This window comes from Arvicanthis niloticus, chromosome 13, assembly GCF_011762505.2.
Source record: "Arvicanthis niloticus isolate mArvNil1 chromosome 13, mArvNil1.pat.X, whole genome shotgun sequence".
Classification (NCBI taxonomy): domain Eukaryota; kingdom Metazoa; phylum Chordata; class Mammalia; order Rodentia; family Muridae; genus Arvicanthis; species Arvicanthis niloticus.
In genome coordinates, this window is record NC_047670.1 from 40,205,193 (window position 1) to 40,231,411 (window position 26,219).

At 43.4% G+C, this 26,219-nt stretch overlaps 1 protein-coding gene across 8 annotated transcripts in view; it reads right to left on the reverse strand.

Annotated features, from left to right (window-relative positions):
• The window catches only part of Asap1 (ArfGAP with SH3 domain, ankyrin repeat and PH domain 1), a 299,267-nt gene that overhangs the window by 20,306 nt on the left and 252,742 nt on the right, over positions 1-26,219 (reverse strand). For 5 of the 8 annotated variants that reach the window (XM_034516211.2, XM_034516208.2, XM_034516206.2 and 2 more), the window contains 8 exons: positions 25,058-25,149; positions 21,797-21,983; positions 21,390-21,475; positions 20,933-21,048; positions 20,745-20,812; positions 19,085-19,192; positions 16,923-17,151; positions 7,727-7,897 (listed from right to left, as the gene is read on the reverse strand). In XM_034516211.2, coding sequence (XP_034372102.1) covers positions 7,727-7,897; positions 16,923-17,151; positions 19,085-19,192; positions 20,745-20,812; positions 20,933-21,048; positions 21,390-21,475; positions 21,797-21,983; positions 25,058-25,149 — 1,057 coding nt within the window. The remainder of the gene's footprint in view (positions 1-7,726; positions 7,898-16,922; positions 17,152-19,084; positions 19,193-20,744; positions 20,813-20,932; positions 21,049-21,389; positions 21,476-21,796; positions 21,984-25,057; positions 25,150-26,219) is intronic. The other 3 variants (XM_034516215.2, XM_034516213.2, XM_034516216.2) reach the window with 1 other exon arrangement.

The following is a 26,219-nucleotide window of genomic DNA, read 5'->3' on the forward strand; positions in this document are numbered from 1 at the left end:
CCCACCCCATACAGTTCTGATACAACCAAGATAATGGGAAAGACAGGCTCCAGTCAGAGAAAGGGCAGGTAGCACTAAGGAGATCCAGATGGTGAAAGGAAACTGCAAGAATATAAGCATCAGCAACCCAGGGTACTTGGCATCATTAGAACCTAGTTTTCCCACACAAGAAAGTCCTGAATTCCCCATATCACTAGGAAAGCAAGATTCAGATTTAAAATCACTTCTAATGATGATGATAGAGGACTTTAAGAAGGACATAAATAACACTCTCAAAGAATTTGAAGAGAACACAGGTAAACAGGTAGAAGCCCTTAAAGAGGAAGCACAAAAATCCCTTAAAGAATTACAAGAGAACACAACCAAACAGGTGAAGGAATTGAATAAAACCATCCAGGACATAAAAGTGGAAGTAGAAACAATAAAGAACTCACAAAGGGAGACTACCCTGGAGATAGAAAACCTAGGAAATGAATCAGGAGTCATAGATGCAAGCATCACCAACAGAATACAAGAGATAGAAGAGAGGTGCAGAAGATACCATAGAAAATATTGACACAACTGTCAAAGAAAACGCAAAATGCAAAAAGTTCTTAACACAAAACATCCAGGAAATCCAGGACACAATGAGGAGACCAAACCTAAGGATAATAGGTATAGATAAGAGTGTAGATTCCCAACTTAAAGGGCCAATGAATACCTTCAACAAAATTATAGAAGAAAACTTCCCTAAAGAATGAGATGCCCATAAACATACAAGAAACCTATAGAACACCAAATAGACTAGACCAGAAAAGAAATAACTCCCATCACATAATAATAAAAACATCAAGTGCACAAAACAAAGAAAGAATATTAAATTCAAGAAGGGAAAAAGGCCAAGTAACATATAAAGGCAGACTTATCAGAATTACACCAGACTTTTCACCAGATACTATAAAAGCTAGAAGATGCGGGACAGATGTCATATAGACCCTAAGAGAACACAAATGCCAGCCCAGGCTACTATACCAAGCAAAAATCTCAATTACCATAGATGGAGAAACCAAGATATTTCATGACAAAACCAAATTTACATAATATCTTTCCATAAACCCAGCATTACAAAGGATAATAGCAGGAAAGCTCTAATACAAGGAGGGGAATTACACCCTAGAAAGAGCAAGAAAGTAATCCTCTTCCAACAAATCCAAAAAAAGATAGCCACACAAAGGTAATTCCACCTCTAATAACAAAAATAACAGGAAGCAACTTAATATTCCTTAATATCTCTTAACATCCTTAATGTTCCTTAATATCTCTTAATATCAATGGAGTCAATTCCCCAATTAAAAGACATAGGCTAATTGACTGGATATGTAAACAGGACCCAGCATTTTGCTGCATAGAGGAAACCCACCTCAGTGACAAAGGCAGACTCTACCTTAAAGTAAAAGGCTGGAAAACATTTTTTTTTTTTTCAAGTAAATGGTCCTAAGAAACAAGCTGGAGTAGACATTCTAAAATCTCCAGCCCAAGAACACAAAGGGAGGAACTCATGGCTCCACCTGTATAGGTAGTTGAGGGTGGTCTTGCCAGGCATCAGTGGTGCCTGGAAGTTTGGATTCCCTAGTGTTGGGGAATTTGAGAGCAGGGAGGCTGGAATGGGAGGATGGTGGAAGCACACCCTCATAAAAACTTCCACAATCATATGGATTAGACATGACAGAGGCAGGCTGCCAAAAGACTAGATTCCAGAATTCAAACAAAAAATTATCTTGATACTAAAATTTGTTTTGAGAATTGTATATTGCAGAATACACAGCCTCTGTGTATCTACTCATCAAGTGAGCTGAGCAGACCTGCTCAAACCTCTGATGTCCTGGAATTCCATCTGGATGCAGTGAAGACACAGCGTCAGAGGCTTATGGATTTACTCTTCCCCCTGTCCCTCCTCTAATATCTCAACACCCATAATCAGCTTGAAGAAATTAATGAAGAGTTGGCACCCCTATTCCCTGGGCTTGGGGACTGAGGTGGTTAATATTGGGCTGTCTTCCTAGGGAAAAGTAGTGGTTTTGTTGGAACAGGGAGGATTAGCTAGGATTTATTGCATAGCCATAACCTATTGGTAGAAATATGCATAACTGTTATTAAGATGAAGTTATAATTTGTAAATGGTACAAAATTTACTTTGATTTCAAATTTAAGGTTTTCATTGGTATGAGCTTCTTATTGATATAAAAGTGAGATTAATATTGTTACTCTCATAGGCACTGTGCCTATATAACACATTTAGGAATACAAGGCTTAGACCCAGTCCTTCTTTTCTAACTTATTTGAGATGGTTAGCCTGTGAGTTAAGGGACTATAGCAAATTCATGGCTCTGAGTTTATTGTTAGAGTGTTTTCTGTATTTTGTTTAGAAATATCTAAGAGGAGTTAACAGACAACAGGCCAGATTGCCTTACATAGATAGTTGGTTTTCAAAATGTCAGAAGTCTACAGAATTGATGTTACAAACATTTCTGTACTAATGTTCATTTTGATTAGAGACCTGTCTGCTCCTGACAGCTCCCTGTCTTGGATTCTAAGAAGAAATTGAGCATCTTTGGAGTTACTCCAGTTGTGGTGAAACAGCCACTAGGCAAGAAATTGCCTCTTTTCATCTACAGATAAATCACTGTCCAGAACAGGACACATTTGCAGAATAGTCGACTGATTATATCTGCCAAGACAGAGTAATCAGCCCTTAATAATTCTGCATCACTTGGTCTGTCAGATGATCCTGGGCCAGAAGGCTGAAGATCGGATACTCCAACGTTTTGTAGTATAGGGACTGTCCAGGTGTTCAACGGTCTCTATAAATTGGCTAAGTTTTAGAAGCTATGCTTTGTACTTCCCATAATTTCAGTTAACTCAGTCATTCTGGATTTCTGACAGTGTTGAAAACTTATAGTCTCATAGCTAATCCCGGCTATTTACTTTGAGAGAAAAGATCTGAGAGGATGGTTTTCAGCTGACATTCATTCTAAAGCCAAGAAAAAAGCCAGGTTCAGAACTAAGTCTTTTATTTAGGAAAGATGACAGAGAGAGGTTCTGATTAGTCAACAAAACGATGGACTGTGTATTAGGTCTGTCTCGTACCTTACTGACACAAATTGGTATAGTTATGCTCTAATTGTATTTTGAGAGAAAAGTTTTAACAGGAAGGGTGATATGTAGGAGGAGCTAAGGTGGGAGGAGTACGGAAAGGAAGAGGAGGAGAAAGAAAGGAGGAAGAGAAGGAGAGGAGGAGCTAGGAGATGAGAGAGAGAGAGGGGAATATGAAGGCGGATGTTCGCATGTCTCCGCCAGTCAAAGATAGTTGATATATCTAGGTTGAGTATTGGGTTACACTTCTGACTGTATGGGCATCCTGTTATTGAGCATTACCAAACTTATAAAGCCTTTGATTAACATTTAAAAAATTGTATAAAAGCAAAAAGGAGAAGGGGAGATGGGATAGGGGTTTTCTAGAGAGGGGAAATGGGCAAAGGGGATGACATCTGAAATGTAAATAAAATATCCAATTAAAAAAAAGAATCAAACCCCACAAAGAATCAAACAAACAAAGCCCAAGAATCCCTCTCCTGAAAACTGCAGCAGCAACAATAAAACCCAAACCAAAACAAGGCTATAGTCAAGTCACAGACCTGATAAGACTGCTGACTACAAGGTTTTGTAGCATATTCTTTTGAGAAATAAAGGGAGCAAGGGCCAAGATAAGAGGATTCAGACTTGGTGGGGGTGAGATGAGGTGATATGGCAAATGAACTTTGGATGTGGAATGGATGTGAGTCTTTGAGCATTACAAAATGACCACGTAAAGGTACCAAGTCTAGGCTGGAAACATATCTCAGCCTGTAAAGTGCTTGGCAGGCAAGAATAAGGATCTGAGTTTGATCCCTAAAACCCATAGTAAAACTGGGTGTGGTGGTACACTAGGAACTACAGTGCTGGGGGTATAGATACACACACACACACACACACACACACAAACACACACACACACACACACCCCTACCTCTCTCTCCCCCCGCTCCCCTGGGGGCTTGTTGGCCATCCAGTTTAGCCTACTCGGTAAACTCCAGGCTAGAGATATATACACATGCATGCTTGCACAGTTAAGAACCCTTAATAAGTCAAGTAATATCAGCAGTCTTCAAAAACAAAGAGAGGTAAGGAACAGATTATTTCTCTTGCTTCCTAGGAGAAGACATGACTCTGCCGGATGTTAGACTTGCAGCCTCTAGAACTGCCAAGATAGGCTTTGCTGTCTGAAGAGTTGGAGTTTGTGGCATGAATTATAGTAGCCAAAACCACATAAAGCTCCATGACACACATGTGGGAGTCTGGATATTGGCCATCCAGCAAACAGCAGGCAAACAGAGAGTTAGAGTTACAAACAGCAGGTGACATTTGCTGAGTGCTTTCTAAGTCCCCGGTCCTGCACTTCATGCGTTTTCTCACATCACCTTTGTAAGAATTCCATGCATAAAACAGGGACAGTACTGGCCTTTATTTTATTTTTAGAGAAACTGAGGCATTGAACTACGAACACATACTTGTTAAAAGTCACACGTGGTTGCTCACACCTGCAATGTCAGTACTCAAAAGGCTTAAGCCAGGATTGCTATGGGTTCAAGGTAAGCCTAAAGTATAGAGAATTACTTTGTTTCAAAAAAATAAAACAAACAAAACCAAAAACCATGTGGAGAGTATGAAACCACTACATTAGGAACTACAAGAGATGGTGGTCTGAGAGGGACAGGCAAAAGGATTGGGACAACCCCCAGCCAGAGGCAAACAGAGTGGGGTCTCTGAAACAAGTCCCAGAACAGGCCTTGAAGGATAACTCGGCATCAATATAGGTAAGTAGAGGGAAAGTCATTGTGACATTGTGAGAGCATGTCATGACTGAGGGCCACTGGCGGGTGGAAGAGGAGGGAGTGTGGACTGGGACCCTTCTGCACTTGGTAAGGCACACAAGTGAGAGTCGGCTACTCAGAACATTCTTAGCTATGTCTAACCCAGGGAGCCCATCTTCAAGAACTGAGGGGAGAGGGAGACCTAGAGGAAAGCTAGGGAAGCTGAGGCACCAGGGAGAGAGAAACTTTCCGGAGGCTGACCTCTGTATCTGGCTGATGACTAAACAGTCTGCTGCTTGCCTTTGCCTCTAGCATCAACAGCAGACAGGGGACAGGTCACACACCAAGCATCGATCACACAGCAGAATACACATGCCAGGAGCTGAGAAAATTTCCCGTGATAGTCATGAGTCCAGTTGTGTACCTGCAGTGTGCCAACGCCACTAACCCATGTCTGTCCATGCATCCATCTCCCATATGTCCACCTACCAACCACAAACAAGCCCTGAGTCAGCACTCCAGTTGTCTGAGTTCTCACCGAAGTCCTGCCATTTGGAACAATGCCACATTTGCTGGGGATAAGCTTTGATTCTTGTCATGTAGGGCTGGCTGAGGCCCTGTCTGTGAAAGCTCCCAGCTTATGGCCAAGCAATAACTTTTATAATGTGGTAACAACTGAGTTTCTTTGGGAAAAGGCCTGACCTTTACCACCATTGGAGATAAAATGAAAAGCTAGGTGTTAGGTAACATTCAAGCTGGAAAACAGAAATTGTAATGCATTGATTGGAGGGATGTCTCTGTTTCTAGAAGGAGCACAGTAAAGCACACAGGAAGCAAGCAAAGGATCAAAATTCAGTGAACCTTGGGATGAATATTCACCAGTGGGATGAAGTCCACAGAGAAAGCCTGTGGCTTCTGGGGAATGTTACCTAGGCAAAGTCTTGGGCAGATCTTCTGACTCTTGAAAGCCTTGAAATGGAGTATGTAGGAGCTGTCAGTATTAAAGATTGGATGTGTCTGCATGTCTTGTTCTGCCTTGATTACTTCTGATTTATGCAGACCCATCTCCAGTGCGTCCTGTGCTGATTGTATGTAGTTTCACACTCCATGTTCTAGCATTCCCACAGTTCAGTCAACATATGCACTTGATACTGAAAGAATTGTACTCTGTGTATCTGAGGTCCTCACTGGACCAGGAGCTCCATGGGCACAAGAACTTGAGAAAGCTCAAGCAACAGACACAGACTCAGCAGGGGTCGTGGGTAGGCTGCTGAGCCAAAGCATGAGTGGCTACAATATAAATGTTTGTGAGCATACTTGCGCTGTGTACACGCATGTCCTGTGGCATTTGGGACAAAACTGTGTGGGACAGTCTTAAAGTGTATATTCTGGCTTTTACTCAAAACTTAAAAAAAAAAAAAAAATCAGAACAATTCAGACAGGCTTTGAGGAATCCTTTAAGTCTATTAAGCTGAATTACCCATCATGTGTTAACCCCAATTTATAAAAAGGCAGGAAAGAAGTCACAATGGAATCCAGTAGTGGGAAAAGATGACTAGTATGCTCATTTGGCAGAGACCGTCTGTGTGGGCCAGGACCTTGCTGGGCTACTGGATGCTGGTGACCCACAGACCACTCCCAGGGCAGTAGTGAGATGCAAAGTGTGGGCTTTCATTGCTTTTGTTGCTGTTAGCAGTGTTCTGGGGTTTTTTTGGTAGACAAGTTAGGTCCTGCAGTCAGTGTCAATCAACTATTCAACTATCTCTGGGTAAGGCTGCTCATTCTCAAGAGATTTCTTAATATCCAGTTTGGGCCAGGCAGGATTCCATCCAGGTGAGAACAGCAGGCAAGGATGCTTTTTCTCATGGTACTCTCACTATAGCCAATGTAGACAAAACATGCAAAGAACTTAAGTCTGGTAGTGTTCTGGAAGACAATGGACAAGAGCCAGGGAGGCAAACAAGTGAGCTTGGTCTTCAAGGAGAGAACTGAATGCCAGGGAGTGAGGGTCTTGGACATTGTACATGGGGAGGCTTGGAGGTGAAGAGCAGAGCCCCCTCTCCCGCTTTGATATAAAGAGCCTGTACTCATCTGAACCTCAGAAGGAAGGCATTAAAGGGGTGAAGAAGGATGTCTAGGACAGGATTCCTGTTTTATAAGGAAGCTGTTCTGGTTATCATGAAGGAGTGCATGGTTTTATTTTTATTTTCTTCTTCTGGTACTGGGATTGAACCCAGGGGGACTTGTGCATGTTAGATAAGCACTCTAAACCTATTCTTTTGCTTTTCTGGGTTCTGTGAGATTCATAATTCCAACACTTGTTATTCTCAGCTGAGATTTAGGATATGTTCAGTTCCTATTAGTAATATATTTTGCCCTCCATATATGTGGGTAAAAAATATTTGGGAAAATATATGTGCCAAATACAGACCCATTTTAAAAAAGCATCATATTTACACTGCATTAGGTCTGCCTTCTGTAGAGAATTTAAAGGTATTTGTGTTTGGGTTACTCAAATGCCTATGCCACCGTATAAGACGGATGGGGCACCTGCAGATTTTGGTGTCCTGTGTGTGGGGTGTTCTACAACCAGCTCCCTGATAATATTAGAGGGCACGTTATTTACTACTATAGTTCTGAGTGGCCCTAGACATTTTTCAATATGTTTCCTGGCCTTAGAAGGCAGGTACAATCATATTAAGACATGTTTAAGTCCACAGTCAGTGTGTGTGCAGTTTGGATGGCTTTCCTAATGTGCAAACTGTCCAGTGCCCAGTGGAGTCCCCCCTACTATCGGGCCTCTGGACAGCTTTGACCCTGACTTTAGGAAAACTTACCCCAAGGAATTGCGCCTTTGTTTGGGGGCCCATGAGGTAGTGGGCTGGGAGGGTCAGACAGGGTTCTCTTGTGTCCTGGTGGTGGGGGAGGAGGCCTCTTCTTGGATAGGGTGGAGCTGCCACTAGAGGTCTGGGTGCCTAGAGGGAGTGTTGAAGGTGGGCCAGGTGGACCTAGAAAGGAAATTGAATGGGGGCAGGAGGGTTAATCCCAGTCTCACAGACACAGAACAGCCAGTATGTAATCACTCATCAAAATGTGGTATAACATGGGAGTCCACCAGCCCACCAACGCACAACTGCATTTCAAACTGCTTGTTGGAGGAATGCTTGGCCCTGATGGGGATGTCTATATCATACCCTGTCCTCCAGAGGCTGAGCCACCCCTGTGGCAGAGGGAGCAGGATAAGTGTGAAGAGCCAGAGGCAGTGATGAGCACAAGGAAACTGCTTTCTGGACACAGCAGGGAGGTTGCACATATGAATGAATTCACAGCAGTTGAGGCAGCACTCCTAAAGACCTGTGCAAGCTCAGATAAGATCACAGCATGAAGAGGGGAGGGGCTCGAAATCAGCCCCTAGCTAAAGAGCTGTCGGCAGCTGATACTGCTGGGACTGAGAGTCACTTTTCTTTAATGGTGTGTTCCCTGGTGGATTGTGACCACCATCTAGTGGAGGCCATACATCCAGGAATAAATGTACAAATTGTACTTGCTGGGGAAGGGAGTGGGGGAGAAAGGACACAAAGTGGAATAGTTATGGAAGGGTAGATGGATCTGGAGGAAGTCAGGGAGAAATGAATATGATCAAAATACATTGTATGAAGTTCTCAGGGAACTAAGAAAGAGAAAAACATAATAAGAATTCAAGTGATAAGTAGATGGGGGGGAAGATTTGGTTAAAAAATTACAACAAAGGAAAAAAAAATGAGAATTTTTAAGGAGCAAAACACCAGCCAAGCCAGGCCTGATGGTATAAGTCTGAAATCCCAACCTCTTAGAAGGCCAAGGCAGGGGATCATGGACTTCAAGAATTACACACATTTAGCCAGAAAAGCGATGAGCACTCATTTAAAAAACCAAGGCAGAGGGAAAACCAAACAGTCGTACTGAATGCTACCCAATATAGAAGGCCCAGGGGTCTAGTCCCTCCCTCAGATGCAATGGCATAAAGAAAGCACACACATTTTCAATCAGTAACTCACTGAAGATTACTAAATCTACTTAGGAGGAAGTTATATCACACTGCTACCAAGATCGAGAGGGGACAACGGAGTGCTGTGGGCTTGGCAGCCAGTGGCCCACAGTTCAAGTATTCAGAGAGCAGAGGGTTTGCATTCTACTTCAGCTTTTCTTTTAGTCAGAAAATAAGCTTTCCTTAACCCCCCCCCCACCAAAACCAACCAAAAAACAAACAAAAACCCCAAAACCTAACCAATCAATCATTTGTTTTCCTAAAAAACAAAGGATCTAAGATGACCTAGAAAAACAACTCCAAAATCTCTTTTTGTTCTAATTATGAATTGTTGTGGAAATCCCAAACCATCTGTTACACTTGAAGCCTGAACAACAGCTATGAAGCTGGTTTTGAATCAGTTACAGGAGAACCATATACATTCTTGAAGTGAGGGCGCATGTTAGCCATTATGCAGGGCAACTGGATGGGCATTTCTCTAGAGAAGACTCCCATGGGCCTGCTTCAACCATGTCCACGAACAAATGCTTCTATACACATGTAGAAAAAAAAGCAAAGCAACAGAAACAAGGGAGGGGGAATCGAAGAACACTGCCATGTGAAATGTTTAACTCAGACAGGAGATACTTGGTGATCTGGAAAAGATCCAAATGAGCTTTTAATACTCTGTGTCAAAAGAAAATCATAATTACTGATGGTATTCTTCCTGGGTAAACTTAAGATAGTTTTAATTATTAATTAATGATTAGTACTAACAAGGGTTAAGTCATTAATTCTCAAAGGTAGCCTGACAGGGCAGTAGACACTGATCATCTCAATAGAATACTAATGTACATTAGGATAATGACCATAGTTACAGATTTGATTCTGTTTTACTGATGTGGTGCAGAACAGCAGCTTTATGGTTACTTTAAACCAATACCTAGTACCTCACACTGTTAGCTACTAAAGTTTTAGATGCATCTTCACAATAAGGAGGTTGTACTACAGCCTTCCACTTGCACAGAGCGCTGCATTCTTCAACTGTGTCTGAACAGGCTATTCCTTTTGACTTTCAATATAATCTCGTGAGGTACGGGTTTAGTAAGGTCCTATCATGTATCCAGGGAAAGGGGCTTGTCATGACAGACTCCACAGAAGAGGGAGCATGGATCTATCTAGCCAAAGTAGGTTTAGAAACAGCAGAGGCACTTGCCCCAGCAGTCAGCGTTGCTAGTTCCTGAGGTCCAGGGCAGCATTTTCTGCATCTGTCCCACGAGGAAAACAACCACGGTCAATAGGAGGACATGGAAACAAATGCAGAATAGACAATAGACAATGGTGAGTTTCTCTTGTAATTTCATCTTTATCGCCATCTAGGGGTTCTCTGGTGAAGCACATCTTATAGAAGGTCACAGAAGGAGGCTCCCAATACTGAAGTAAACCGCTAACAGGGGTCTATCTGGAACAGAGGTGTACTATATATGTGTGACTTCAGGGATGATCGCATGTGAGAGTCACCCAGTCTGTACTGACCAAGCAGAATCCAGATCCAAGAGTCTAGAAAGTTGGCCAGAGAGAGCAAGAAGCTGGATTCAGTGCACCCTAATCTGACTTAAGTTCTTACTCACTCCCTTGAGCACAGTGGGGGATCATTCTTCATTTCCTGCCTACTTTAAAAACTATCTATTAATTTTTGAGAGGTTCAATACCTTTTTTTTTTTTTGTTTTGCTGCCCTCATTTTAAAGGAGGATTCATATGTAACTTTATCCAGAATCTTTCTATAACGAATCTCTCTTCCCTGGAGTGACTGCTGCTAATGTCTAGAACTTCAAGGTTTCCAGGGACAAGAATATCCCGTTTTGTACTACAGTAACTGCTCTTCTTCCTTCTCCTGTATGCTTTCACAGAGGAGATGGTATCACTTCTCTATGTCCCAGTGCTGGGCCTGGTATAGCCTCGACATTCAATGCACATTCATGTGAACAATTCATAGTGCAAGCCCACAGGATGATTTTTCAATGTTTTGCACATTTGGATTTCAGTAAAGGTGAAAACCCAGGTCTTCTACCTAAAGACCAAATAAAGAGTACAACTTTCAAAGTTCACAGAAAATGGCTTGAAAAATTGTCCTGACAGTTTTTTGAAAGGCTTGTCTGTAACATGCCTTACAGAAGGCTTAGTAACTGAAGTTATACCTAAGTAACTCCAATAATATGAAGAAAAGTTCTAACATTTCCTAATGGTTTTCCCTTTACGTTTTTAATTAACAATGCTGTATATGTTCATTGAGCACATGATGCTATTCTGAAACACATACGAATTATGGGATGTTTCAATGAGCCAATTAACATTTTTCACCTCATATACTTACTGTGGTGAGAACACTCAAAATCTATTGTTCTAGCAATTTTCAAAACTACAATCCATCATTTTTTATTACAATAACATGTCCTTTAACAGATCTCTTAAATTTATGTGGCTGTTCTTATGTAACTGATCCTATGGTTTTTTTTATAGTATGTTAATCACCCTGACAAGCAGTAAATAAAGCCAAGCACTGTGTAATTACACAGAGAAGGACTCTGAAAGGAAGGAGCTGCTAGGGTGACATGTTTTTCTGTTTGCTGATTTCCATACAGAGAGTAGCCTTGGATTTCCATCTGACCTTCAGTCCCTTTCTGACACTGATAAAAGTAGTGGATTCAAAGGAGTTAGGGTTGGTTCTATACTGTAACAATTACATAGTACATGCTTTGACCTGTCCCCATGCAGGAGAAATCAGGATTTCCTCTGCGTCTTTTTTCATACCCTAGAGGTCAGGTGACTTGACCATAAAGCCTGTTGTGTTAGTGGCCCTTGTTGAAGACAACTCTCTTGGTCAGCCCAAGAGACTTCATGTCAGGTGTTTAAAAAGGAGTGTGGCACACACCACGACTTCCATTCTGAATGCCTATTTTAACTGTAAGGTCACTGAGCTGTACAGATTTTGCATCTGGTTAGTTTTGGTATGTGATGTTTTTATTTATTTGCAAGTTTTTTTTAAAATACCGAAACTCTAACAATTATTAAGATAATAAAAAGTACGGTGGGACACTGGATAAGGGCCACAGCAACAAAATAAAGCAAAGCTAAACATGAACACACATCTAATGGGATTTAAAGGCAAAGCTCGTGAGCTGCTAAATACCAAGCCACTCAAAGGGCTGTCCCAGGAGATACAAGCACCAGGGAATGGTAGTCGCCAGTGTATGAGCACTTCCCAGGCTTGTAGCATTTAGCCAGTGGAGCCTTCCTGATGGCAGCCACAGCAGAAAGCTGGGGGGATGGGGGGAGTGTCCCCATTTCTACTTGTCTCTTAGACTACAGACCTGTCCGAGAAGTAGACGCCATGTTTAAAGTGCTTCCACAGCTGTATTGGGTAGAACTACTATAAGCATTTCCTACAGAGCTCTTCAGCAAGGGAACTGGCACTTCCCTATGATATGTGGTCTAGTTTCATATGTGCCCACTCCTTACTTCAGCTGTGTATCTTTGGGACATGCTTTCAGTTATTCTTTGTGTTGCTTATACACTTAATAACTCGACATATGAACCCTATCTTGCACTGTGCGAAGACAATGGATGCATAGCTCCTGTCCTAGAGAAGTTTTCAGTAGGGCAAGAGGAAATGGAAACCTGTCCTTCAAAGCAGCAAATTTAGCTGTCCTCCTGTATTGCCCCCTACTGATCTGATGGTGCATTTTATGCTTGCTTTCTTAACTTTCAGTGAGTACAGAAGGCCTTCTTCACTCTCCCCTGTATCCCTGCTCCTAAAATATTTGTTGAATGAGCACACTCAGTGGAACTGCGCAGTCTCATTTGCTTGTCACTTCACTGTGCGTGCTCAAAGCGTGACTCAGCAAGGCAAACGCCAAATCCTTACTTCTGGTAACTCAGCAGGCTCAACTAAATATAGGTGGAGAGACACAGGGCTAGATTTTCCCTTATGGAGTAGGAATCCTGGGGTCTAGACTAAGACTAGAGTCTATATGAGGTAGGAGGTCTCCATCATAGCAATTATGCACAAGATGCAGGGTTAGTATTCACATGCATTCATGTGCTATTTAGAGCAGAAATATTTCTGGATTCTAGCACACTAGCTTCTCCTGCTTCTAAGAGCTTAAAATCTTAGGTCTTTATACCAAGTACTGTTCCTTGAGATTAGACTTATTCTTTACAAAGTTTCTTCCAGTTAAGAAGCAGGCAGGCATCAGGTCTTGATGTGGTGCATGTTCATCCAGCCAGTGAGCAGCTTCACTTTAGTCCATAGTTCCCTGGAGAGTCCTTAAAAGAGGCAGTGGCATAGAGGTACCAAAGCCAGACAGAGAACCAACCCGGATGGATCACGTGGTGCCATGTGCCGTGCTGAGTGTTTCCTTCAGTTCTCAATCTTGTGAGAAGTAATGGCTCCATGGTGGGTATACATTTTTGCCACTGACATGCAAAATGCATGAAGATGAACAATGGCAGGCAGTCCTGGTTCTAAACTTTAATGTTATTGTAAACCAGCTAAGTTGGTCAACCGAGCAAGCAAACACTATGTACCTACAAGTACCTGTTCTGTGAGATGGGCCGTGGAGCTATGTGGCTCCCCATGTTCCTCCACTCCAGAAGCAGCTGCAGCCACAGCCCAGCAGACCTAACAGGAGCCCCTCTCCACACTGTCTCAGTGTATCCCGAGGACCACTTTGTTAGGCAGATAAGAGAAAGACAGACGATCTCACTCAACAAGGAAGGAAGACTTGAGGTGACTTGCCATAGCCTGATACAGCTCTCCTGCTGCAGCACCATGTGATCTGTAGAAAATTCCTTAACTTTACCAGGGCTCAGTTTCTTTGTCTTTATAATGGGATACAGACAGTGCTAGTCCTTCAGTATTCTCTTAGCTTTAAAGAAACCAAAGTTCTATTATAGCATTCAAGTGTAAAGACTAAACCCACGTAAATCCTGGTGAGCCTGAGGCTCTTCTGTATAATAGTACTGGGTAGGGGCCTGCCGATCATGAGAAAGATCCATGCTTAGCTGTGTACCTTTCAGGGATTCTCTCTGGACTCCTTTCTCCAGAGGAGTCAGGCATGGGACTGCCTGAGCCATAGGATGGTGAATGTGGGCCTGAGATGCTGCCTTCTGACTCATTAGGAGTGCTCAAGTACAGGAGGTGCTGGTGCTGGTCATTTAGAGCAGACTTCCGTAAACTTTGAGGAGGCCACTGGAGGGTTCTGGAAATCCTCCTGAGCTGGCCTCAGAGCAGTTTTTCCTCTTGCTGACTTTTGCACTCCCCTTATTTGTGGGGGACTTTGTCAGAGGTGTCCGTTCTGTCTCGGGAAGTCATTGTGCTGAGGTCCCTAAATTTGTGTCTATGGAGGCAGCTTGTGTTATAAGCAAGGACCAGGACTTTCCTTGCCATGGAAAGCAATGTCAATCTGAAGGATAACTGATTCCAGACAGCTTTGTTCTCAAGTAGATAGTTCTTTCAGTTAGCAGAATAGATTGGAAAAAATAAATAAATAAAAAAGCAGGGAGCACAAAACACAAGGACCGCGGCACAGGGCATCAGCTGACTGTTTAACAGTGGCCTCTAAGAATCATACTCACATTGCAAGTTTCCCACATGTAAGGGCATGTGAGCCCAGTTGGCTAAGGACAGCTATGGTTTAGTGCCTGGTAGCTGTCATTAGAGACTGCCTATCAGTGTCAGCAGCAGACAGTCCAATGCTCCGAATCTGATGTCCCATGAAAGGCTGCCAGGGGGAACTCAGTCAGCAGAGCAAGTTCTATTTTCAAGCATGGGCTTCATTTGTAAAAGGGAGGGATAGGTGGTCTATCCTTAGTTAACCACGGTTGCTATGGCCAAATCTCTAAGCTCCTGTTTTAGCAGCTGAAGCACTGAATAAATGTAGCCTTTGTTTTCTGGGTGTTCAGTAAGGAGCTAGCTAGAATTTATTCAATGCAGGCGAGTGATGCCTGGCACTAAGCCAATGGTGTACTCTTATGTTTTTTTTTTTTATATCCCTGTGAGATAAAATTACACAGGGAGGCTCCAAGGGGTAAGGGTGGGGTGTGTTCGTCTCTAGGTTCTGATGTCAGTGAAGGCTCTCTGAACAGGTGCAGGCTCTGCCTGTCAAGACACTTTACCACAGAACCAGGGCACAGAAAATCAATCCGTCAAATGCATTCTTCCACTGCTTTATCAGGTCTGGAGGTTCCTCTCTGTCCTGTTGTCAGAAGCATGATTTGCTGGCAAACATGGTTTTGCAGCAGGGAGAACAGCACAGGGCTCACACAGTAGAGATTTGTAGCTTGATATGTTAATGGTCTGTCTTTAAAAGTAGATTGTGCAGAACGGTAAGAAACACTTGGCTTATACCCACCACTATAAGCGGTTGTCTTTGATGAGAACTGCTCATGCTAACGCCTTATTGTAACGTTCTCTATTATTTTATGATCTACAAGGTCAGTTGAGGTCTCTCTAAGAACACAGCCTCCATTTATAACATGATTTCAATGGAGAATAAGCTGTGAAAAAACAGTTTTGAATAAAGCTCACATTGGCCAGAAAATAGCACCAGTGTGATTCAAATAGGCCTGTCATTGTATACCAACAGGCATTGCAAACCTGTGCTAACTTGGGCTGAGCACACTGGGAGAATCCCACATTTGAATTCTCTGCCAGCCACAGTGTTCAGCACCTCTCAGCTATAGCCCTAGAATTTCTGTGCCTTAACGTCACCCTCTACACTGACCTCCAGAGCTGGACATACTCTGGAGAGAGGACAAAGGGCTAGTGTTTGTGGTCAGGAACCATCTCCACTGGCCTGATGCTGGGCTGGTGGAGGTATCTGACAACACAGGGAGTAACAATAGCCTAGGCCATCCTCACCTCATCTGAGAGTATAGGACTGTGGGCTTTGTTCACACAGGACCTGGCTTAGGATCCCAGGAGAGGTGAGAACCTGCATTACCCACCTCATTTGGAGGCTTTGGAATGAGAAAAGTGTGGTGTGTGACCTCTCATGAGGAAAGTGCTTCACAAATACTATCAACTACTATGACACCCCCATCCCACTCTGGAGTCAGGGTCTCATGAAATGCAGGTTGTCCTCAAACTTGCTAGAAGATAATGAAGCCCTGATCATTTTATGGTTTCCTGTCGCTGACTGAGGTAGTGTTGCTGCTTTTTAAATTAATCAGTAATAACAATTCATGTGGGTAGGAATCCTGTGAGAAAAGGGAGGCCCCCACACGACAGAAGGGTTGTGAAGGAGGCTAACAGCATGGCAGGTATTTATTTCATACTTTTGAGAGGGAAGTAACCAATATAAAGGGATAAAATAGAGGGAAATGAATACCGAAGTCAGAATAGCAGTATAGAAGTAATTAGACTAAGAAGCACGAAGGTTGGGTTATATGGAAGAATAGCGATTGTGTAATCGTGATGTACAACTTTACATGGTGCTGGGGACCAAACCCGGGGCCTCATGTTTAAAAGACAAGCTTCCTACCAACTCCTACCTCTTTAGTGTAGACAGTCACATATTTAACACAGAGGCATCTCAGTAGAGAGAAAAGTAGCCTTGCAGAGAACCAAGAGCTTACTCCTGCTACAGACAGCACAGGTGCTGGCGTCACATGGCTCTCAGACAGAGTCTCAACTAGAAAGTGGCTTTGCCCCTTCAGTTTTAGTTTTCTTTTCTGAAGGATGAGCATAAAAAAAAAAAAAAAAAAAAAAAAAAAAAAAAAAAAAAAAAACAAAACAAAACAAAACAAAAAAACCAAAACAAAACAAAAAACCCATGTAACTCACAGGAGGTTAATGGGAGGTAACATACCTACAATACCCAGAATACCACCTTTTCCACTCTGGTGCCTGTGGAATGACAGTCCTAATTTTGAGCTGTCCCTGACAGTAGTTTCCATATCCTGTTACTTAACTGGCAGACTAGCAGCCACAGGTCAAATCCACAAGCACTCTTCAAGCTCGTACCTTTCCCGGCATTCCTAGGTGGCAAAGGGGGAGCCTCACTGGTGGGTGATGTGGGCAAGTCTGTGCTCGTAGAGACGAAGATCTGATTGGTGAAGGCTCCATAGGAGAGCCGCTGCTTGTCCCGTGGAGTGCTGAACCCTGGCAGTGCCAGCTTGTCCTGTGGCGAGATGCTGGAGGAGTGGCAGAAGCTCTGTGGTCTGGGTGAGCGCTCCTTTTTGATTGGGCTTGGCTGGTACAGGAAACAACAGATGATATGAGACTCAAGGGCTGTCCTTGAGGTGTTCAGAAGACCCCTGAAGAGTGGGTTCAGGAGGTCATCTGGCTCCTATGGTTCTCGGTATGTAGTCGGCCATCAACACAACTTCACAGCACTGACAGTGAAGGGAGACTTTACCCTTCCTACATCCTCATCAGTAAGTCCCACTAATGCTTGATAATTAGGGATCAGTAGGACATTCCAACAGGTAAAGTCACAGTTAACAACTAGTCTTTGTTCAACAAACAGCTCCCTACAAAGCAGCTATCTGTCTTATTTGGACAGCATCCCCATTAACCTATGATTTATTACATGAAGTCCTTTTCCGTGTACAAACCTTTCACCTTCACCCTTCTTCCATACCTGGTTTTGAGGTGCTACCCACATGCTAATGGCTTAGAGCTCTAAATCCCACCCACATTCTTGGGTTGCAAACCATTTCCCGTTGCCCACACGGTGTTTTACACATCGTGGTGGCTCAAGGACCATCCAACTCTACCTGGTGGTTATACACCACCTGCATCCCATGCATTGCATAGAAGCCTCAGACGGACCCTCTAACTTAGTCCTCGCAAGGTGCTCACTGCTCTCACTGCAGTGAATGGCCCTGATTCTTCTTTCCCCTCAGTTCACTCTATACGCTACAAGAAGGGCTGGTAGGAAACTCAGTTCTGTTACTGCTTGGATAAAGATAAAGGCTGAGCCTGAAAAACTACTCATGACTCTGCAGGATCATGACCCCTTCACCTTCCCCCTGAAGATGCTTCCTACTCACAGTGTGAGTCGTTCTATTCCTCTGTACTTTCCTCTGGCCAATACCCAACCTATTCTCAGAAATCTATCTTGGTGGCTGCTTCCTTGATGAGACTGTCAGGGTTTACCAAGGCTGAGGGCTAGCTCTCAGGAATTCTGCAAACTGTCACTAGACAATCACGTTACCATTTGAGTTCTCTCCTCTTGAAATGGAGAGTAGCATTAGGACCTCTGTCTGAAAATTCTCTATATCCCACCCGGCACACATTTGATGATAAATATGGCTAGATGTTCAAAGGTTTTTTTTTTTTTTTTTCCGAGACAGGGTTTCTCTGTGTAGCCCTGGCTGTCCTGGAACTCACTCTGTAGACCAGGCTGGCCTCGAACTCAGAAATCTGCCTGCCTCTGCCTCCCAAGTGCTGGGATTAAAGGCGTGCGTCACCACCGCCCGGCCGTTCAAAGGTTGCTAACCACCTCCTACAAGAGATACCAAGAACTGGGCCTAATCTAGAGATAGTCTCTATCAGCTAGGAGGCTTCAGAAAAGATGCCAAGTCCTCTTGTGTTTAAGTTTTATCTGGGATCAATCACCACATCCCTGTGACTTTCAAAAGAGACAATCAGAGATGATGGAAAACACTTAGCTCAACTTAGACTACGTGTAAGTAAATCCTTCAAAAGTGACAATTCTGAGGATTTATATGTAGTTTTACATGTTCAGTTCTACAACATGACCAGGCTACGGTGTTGCAGTTAAGTATCAGGGTAGATGCAGCTTTCATTTGAAAAGAGATTACAACTTAAATCAGTAGCATTTGAGCTGCCCTCCAAAATGTCAGTGGGCCTCATCCGATCAGCTGAAGAGCTTAAGAAAAGGTGACCATGAGTCCCCAAGGAGCAAGGAGTTTGGCTTTCAGACCCCCTTCAGCCTCAACTCTGCTCTATCACCTTCTGCAGGAACCTCCAGCCTGCTGGCTGGCCAGCTCTACAACTGCATGGGCCACTCCCTCCAAATGACTGTCCTTTTCTGGATCTTTCCCATTGGTTCTATTGTCCACCTATTACATGGTGCCCAACAGGGACCAAACTGCCTCATCAGGTCAGAAGGCCCAGACCAATGCACGTCACTCTGGAGCGTGCACTTGTGCACTTACTTTGTCGTCCAGATCGTCATCGCTCTCATCCATCTCGTCCTGTCGAAGATTCCACTCGTACTCTACATGGACATGCGGGTTGAACTTTCCAGATTTAGCCTGGAAAAGCTAGAATGAACAGCAAAAGCACAGCACTTAACAGTAATGCTCAAATATCCACCACTGCACAAGCACTGAGCAAGACTCCACCTCCTCCTTCCCAAAGGATCAACGACACAGCCCAGTGGGCACAGTTCTGACTAGACAAGCTGGGTGGCCACATGACCCGCTCAGGGACTGTGAAAACCTACGCAGAGTAAAACCCTTCTAAGTCTGATTGCACGATTTTTTCCAAAATCAGAAGTTTCCCTACTGAAAAGATCCTCAGAACTGCAGGTTATGGGTTGGAAAATACAATCAAGAGGCACCAGGTTTAAGAGGAAAGGCTAAAGTTTGACTCAATCTGTTCTCCTTTTTTATTTATGAATGGTCTCAAAGGCTCCAAGGCACAAAACCCAGGTGCTGGAGAGATGGTTCTTGTTGCAGATGACTGGGGTTTGGTTCTTACAACCCACATGGTGGCTCACACGATAACTCTGGTTCCAGGTGATCTAATGTCCTCTTCTGGTCTTTACAGGCCCCAAGCACACAAGTGGTACATATATCACTTGTATATCATCAGGCAAAACACTCATATACATAAAATAAAATTAAATAAATCTTAAGGGATAACAAGCGCACACAGTACAGTTAGTGATGGCGGTGCAAGTCCTGGTGCTAGGGAAAATTACAGTTTGAGCCTATCCTTCTCATTCTCATTTTTTCTTTCTCCTTTCCACTGCAACTCCCCCTCTACTGCCACCCCACAAGGATGCAATAAGAAACAAATAAAAAATACCAAAGCAACAAAAATTATAAAAAGTACAACTTGCAGGTCTGGAGAAACTCAGACTCAGTGGATGTCTTTTCTTTCTCTACCCTAACTCCCTGTGTGCTAGGCCTGTAGTCACTGAACTGCAGAGTTACTTTTCTTATTGCAATGCCTCCCCATGGAGCTCAGCTTTGTTTTAAACTTGTGATCCTCCTGCCTAAGCCTCCTAAGTGCTCGGATTACAGGCATGTCCCACTATTCCCAGTCCATTAAGTGAAAACCTAATCCTCATCACGAGGTCTTAAAAGGGTGGAAACTCAGAAACAATACTGGGATCAGGGCCTTTGGGAGGTGAAGAGGATGAGAGGAGGTTAGCAGGAAGGAGTCACAATGGCTGAACACTGGCGGTTTTAGTAGAGAGACAAAGATCAGGAACACAGGTACGCCCATGTCTCTCACAGTGGGATTAACTGTGAGAGGAACAAGACCATCACAGATGTAGCCCCTCTACCCTGAACCATGAGTCAACACACACCTGATTTCTTTACAACTTGCCCAGTCTGTATATTATGCTGTTAGCAACAGAAAGCAGACATGATGCAGTCTGGTTAAGAGAATCCCGCACTCAGAAGGCAAAGACGTGGCCTCAGCACTCTTTCAAATGTACTTTAGCACTTATCTGTATTTTTATCTGTATTTCTTTAGCTAATGTTTAAACAAAATACTCCATCTTTCCTCAATTTCATCCTCTCAGAATGACATTTAATGGCCGCTGATGTCTGACAAGCCTCCTATCCTAGTTTTGCTTACCAGATCTTCACACTGGGTAGCTTTGAGTCTCTTTGCTATATCCAAGGCAGTTTCTCCGTTTTGGTTAACTGAAACAGTAGAATAAACACAATTATCTAGGATACTACTTCAAGAGGTAAGATACAGTGATTAAGTCAATGTATGTGCAGTCTCGGTCGTCTGGAATGTCTGGGAATGGCCACACTCACCAATGTCCACGGTGGGCTTGCTCCTAAGCAGCAGCTTCAGACACTCCGGCTTGCCGTACATGCTGCAATAGTGCAGGACTGTATTCCCCGCAGATGTCTGCTTATCCAGGTTCCCACTGAAAGATTGCAGCACTATTAGAAAGACTGTGTGACCACAGGTCCTCTCTATCTGTGAGGTATAGGTCATAACAAGTTCTTCAGATGCTTGAAAGCACAGTTTCTAAGCTCTGTGTTTTCTATGCTTTTTTTTCTGACACCTAGCAGATCACACACAGACCTATGGACACTCAATAAAGCAGGCAGCGATAAAGGGATGCCAGTGAGCTATCACAGCCAATAAAGGTCTTTTAACCAGCTAACCACAGAGAACTCTTGAGTCTGTAGAGGTCTTAAAACAGTTCTGGTTTGTGCTGTAAATCACACTCAGTTCATTCAGATGAGAAAACCAAAGCCATACCAGTTTTGGACAAGGAAATCAACCAGATGGAGAGATGTCTGGTCTGCGGTCCTGACGGCAAGGTGAAGGGCTGTCTCCCCGAGCTCCTGAGGAGGAAGGATAGATATGAACTCAGTGATCATGCCTCTAGCAGCTTCACTGCCAAGGAACTCCAACCAATTATCAAGAGCATGTCGACTCTCCAGTTCTCTTAGACATGCTCAGCTAATGTACATGCATCTCATTAAATTGAGTCAGAAATGTAAGATCCCTCATTTAAACTCCGTCTCTGCTGTGCAGCCCGGGGCTGGCCTCCAGTTTGTTTCAGACTCTCTGACACTTTTTCCAAGTACGGAGATCACAGAAGTATGCCACCACAACACGCTTACTTTTTGCTTTTTAATTCTCTGGCTTCTCTGAGTCATTACCTGCCCGGGTTCTAGCAGTGGCTCCATTAACTCCACTCCCTCTGCATAGACTTGGATTAGTGCAAGTAAGTCCCGGGACTTGATGGCCTCAAGCAATTCGTTCAGCTTTGCTGAGGAAGAGGCACAGGTCTTCCTGGAGAAGCGGTGGTCGACATACTTTGCAGTGATGTACTCTTTCCGTACAGTCCTGAAACAAACAAAATGTTCAGAGCATTTTGGCTATTCAAGAACTGAAAACCATTTTTACTCTCCCTTTCCTTAATTAAATGTGCTTCATTTTAAACAAGTGAAGTTTTATATCACGTACAACACACAGAACAAGAAACTACGTATTGGCTAATATGTGTGGGTAATATATATAATAATAAAATTAATGTGCCCAGAGATCATGGGTGATTTCTTTTCTACATAAGAGGAACATTCTATGAATACTTCAAATTCTCAACATATGTGGGAAGATTTTAAAAGTTGAGACAAATTAAGCTTCTAGAACTTTGTGAAGAAGATTTTATTTTTTCGCTCTAACCTCTTTTGAGGTGAGAAAACTGGGGCTAAGAAAGGCTGCTATTAAATCTACCCCACAGGCAAGAAGTGTTACAAGAATGAGGTAAGTTGCCTTCCTTGTGGAGGCTCCTTCAGGAGCAGGAGCTGGAAATACAAGGCCTGAATCTGAGTGGACACGTGGTGTCTAATCACCCTCACCATGGAAACTCAAGTGGTCCTGGGAGACTGGGCCTACCTCCCGGCTCCAAGCTAAGAACAGAGCCTCAATGCGCAGTGGTCACTCTGTCACCTACAGAAGAAGACTGGAATGGAAGTCAGCTCAGAGAAAACCAGATGGCAGCCAGAGAGAAAGAACTAGGATCAGGTGACACCGACTGACACTCCAGAAACCTTCTGTCCGTCATGACTTTCCCACTTATACAAGCTAAGAAGTAAAAACACAGAAAGTCTGGTTCTGTGATACTACGAAAAGTATTTAAACTTTATGAACTTCAGGTTTTTATCATTTGAAAATGGAGACATCTACTCACTGGCACATTAAAGATTCATGTACTGATTTCTAATTTACATATACACCCGTCTCAGTTTACATGCATCATATATTTGCTTGCAGGTTCCTGAGAAGGACAGAAGAGGGTGTTGTATCTCCTGGAAACAGAGCTACAGCTAGCTATTACCTCTCTGGTCTGTGTGTTTGGAACTCAACTCCTGCGGTACACTTCCCACAACCATGGCTCTGTAGCCAACCGCCTGACCTCTTTGGCAATGTCTGCCTTCCCTGCCAGACCAGAGCCATTGAGGATGAGGTTTACAGTGCAGCTTGCTTTGCTATTTCCTCAGCATGGAATGAGCACACTCTAAGCATATGCACAATTCAACAAAAGACCACTGCTGCCAAGAGGCCTTCTGGGAGACTTAACTTCATGACCGCAGACTGAATGTGCCCTGTAAACATTTTAATACTTGTATAAATTTGGTATCCATGGAAGCACTGGCCAAATATTTAGACTGGTATCTTTTCTTCCTGCATAGAGCCTTCCCAACAATGTGACTAAGAATTAGCCTTTCTTCCTATTTATTCACAGCACTTAGGGGTTGAGGTGGACTCTGTACCATGTACAAGGTACAAGATTCAACAATGAGAACTCTCCAATTTTGTCCCCCATGTACTGGGGGGTGGAATCCAGGGTTTTACTCATGCTAGGCAAGTACTTTATCACTGAGCTATGTTCCTAGTGCCTCTCTACTTATTAAAGTGTAAGTTCCATTTTTAAAATAAATTGATTTATGTGTCTCAAAAGTAAAATGACAGTGTTATCAGAAAGTATTTATTGAGAAGTCTCACATCTGCTCCTATGCTAGACTACACACTTTTTTGTTTGTTGTTTGTTTTCTCTGCGTAGCCTTACCTTGTCCTGTAGACAAGGCTGGCCTCGAACTCAGACATCCACCTGCCTCTGCCTTCTGAGAGTTGGGATTAATAGTGTGCACCCAGACTACAAACTTTTATCAGTTTCCTGGTTACTGTCAAGTTCCTTAAGCAAAGATAAATTCCAATCTATGTTGTTCTGCTTTAGATCTGAAGCATCCCTCTTAGGCTCATGCATTGAAGGTTTGGTCTCTTGTCAGTGACAGTAGCATGATATTGACCAGGCCATGATGGTACTCACCCCACTAATGGGTGGATGCACCGATGGCTTCATGGTGGGATTCAATATAAGAAGGTAGGGGTTAGCTGGAGGTAGTGGGTGCCTGCAGTGTGTCTCTGAAGGGTAGAGCTTGTTCTGGGTCACTTCTTCCCTGCTCGCTTGCTACTGCTGTGAGGTAAGCAGTTCCCTCGCCACCACCTAGTGCTGCCTTGCTTCCTTCCACCTTACCAGTCTGAGCCATAGGATGGGCCCAGCTGACTATGGACTGAAACACCTACAATCTTTCTTAGTGAGGCAAAAGTATACGCAAGTGTGTTTGGCTCCTGAGTAGGCAGTGCAGGAATGAGGGGGTTTAATCACAGAGTTTAGCCACAACTCAGTTTCTGAGCCTGACAGTGGGTCTGGGTCCAGCAGGTATGTTTCTTTCTCACATTACTCATCTTGACCTTTCCTGGAAGGCAGTCTGTTTTCTATTGTGCTTTGCTTTTCAGAATGTATCAACTGTCTTGGAAATAACTTAAACCACAACATGGGACTTAGTGTTTTCACATCTGCACAGTGATCCATTGTCTGGTACAGTCACAGACTCCCTTTGTCCCATTATTATTTTTTTTTCTACCACAAAATAGACATTAGTTTCCAGAAGTGGAAGAGTCTGGTCCAGGGTTAATAGATTAATACATTTCGGTAAGATGCCTTTTAATTTTCTTATTGTACTCCCACTGAAAACTCATTAGACAGAACATCAGCCCTCCCAGGCTTTGCTGAGAGGGTTGTTGGACATCTGTATATGAAAGAGTTCTCTGCCACTGCCATGGCACATCTATTACCATAGCACAGTGTGGCCAGACATGACTGCTCCCAAGATCTGCTCCACAAAGCTGGCACTTAGCCGTAGCTTCCAAAGGAAGGTACTGCTGAGCAGAAACCTGCCTATAGCAGACACATGCTTCAAAATATCTTTCTAGTCTTTTCTTTATAATGGCAGGGTTAGGGTGAGAGGGATACTGTGTCACTAGCTGTGTTTTGTTTTGTTTGTCTGCTTTTGAGTGGGGGAGGGGAGGAGGATAGAATAGCAAAGTATATACTCAAAATTCAAAATACTTACATATCACTTGAAGGAGTGGGCTTTGGTGAAGGGCTGGGTAAATTTGCTTCCATAATATCATTAAAACTATTGTTTCCTACATTCTTGGCCAGCTGTAATATGAACAAACAGAACACAGTAAACTCTCTACCACTGCTCAATAGACTTGTATTATTTGAAGATTTCTGTATCTGTATTTTCCTCCACCTGACTCTGAGTATACAAACTATCCCTTTTTCTGGTTAAATTTCCCAAGCACCTGCCATATGCCAGGCACTAAACTCTAACCGGGAGCTAGAAGTGGTAACAATGCTTGTTTCTCAGAGGTGTTCAGAATCTAGTGGGGTTGGATTATGTCAAGCCAGTCAAAAGATGTGATGAATGCTTGAACAGAATAGGACCTGAGCAACCCCCGGCTGCCCCCGCCCCCAGTTTCTGAGATGAGACAGACAGACCTCCACATGGAGCCTAAAGTCATACAGTAGCTTTTCAAGCACTAGTACACATCCTTTTTGTATTGAATCATGTTACTTCCGGTGGGCAGAGAAGAAAGTAGGATTGTTGCTTTCTTGGGTACAGATTAGAGTGCTGTGGGTACAGCAGAGAACTATCCACCAAACATTTTGCTTCTGGACTCAGGACTGTTTAATCTTTGTGTCTGTCAGAAGAGCCTTTTGTCATCTGTGTATTTCTCACATTCATGCAAACAGGCCTTTGGGTAAAAAGTCTTGGGTTTATTGTACAGTGAGTGTTTAATATTTGGACTTTCTCATTTCTGGCATTGAGATTCGGGTTTCACATTCGTAAGTAAAGGACCTGCCATGATACCATTTCTTGTGCTGAAGGAGAACATGTCCAGCACTCTTTATGACTGAGCCTTTTCTCTGTAACCCAGAGTGAAACGGGAAGCAGTTTTGTACTTCCTAAATGAATAGGCTTATACAACACAAGACACTGTCACCCAGTGGCTGCTCAGAGGGCAGGAGCTGCAGCCGAGTGACTACCTGCCTTGCCTGTTTGGTGCTCCTGTGCAGAAAAGGCTGCTGCTGAGCTGAGTCTACTGTTCTCCTCAACTGCAGTTCATTCATATCCTCAAGAGAGACATTTTCATCTGAATGCTGCTTAAACAAGTTTCATTCTTACTGTAAAGTCTCTCACAGTGCACTAGGGCTAAATTTATTCA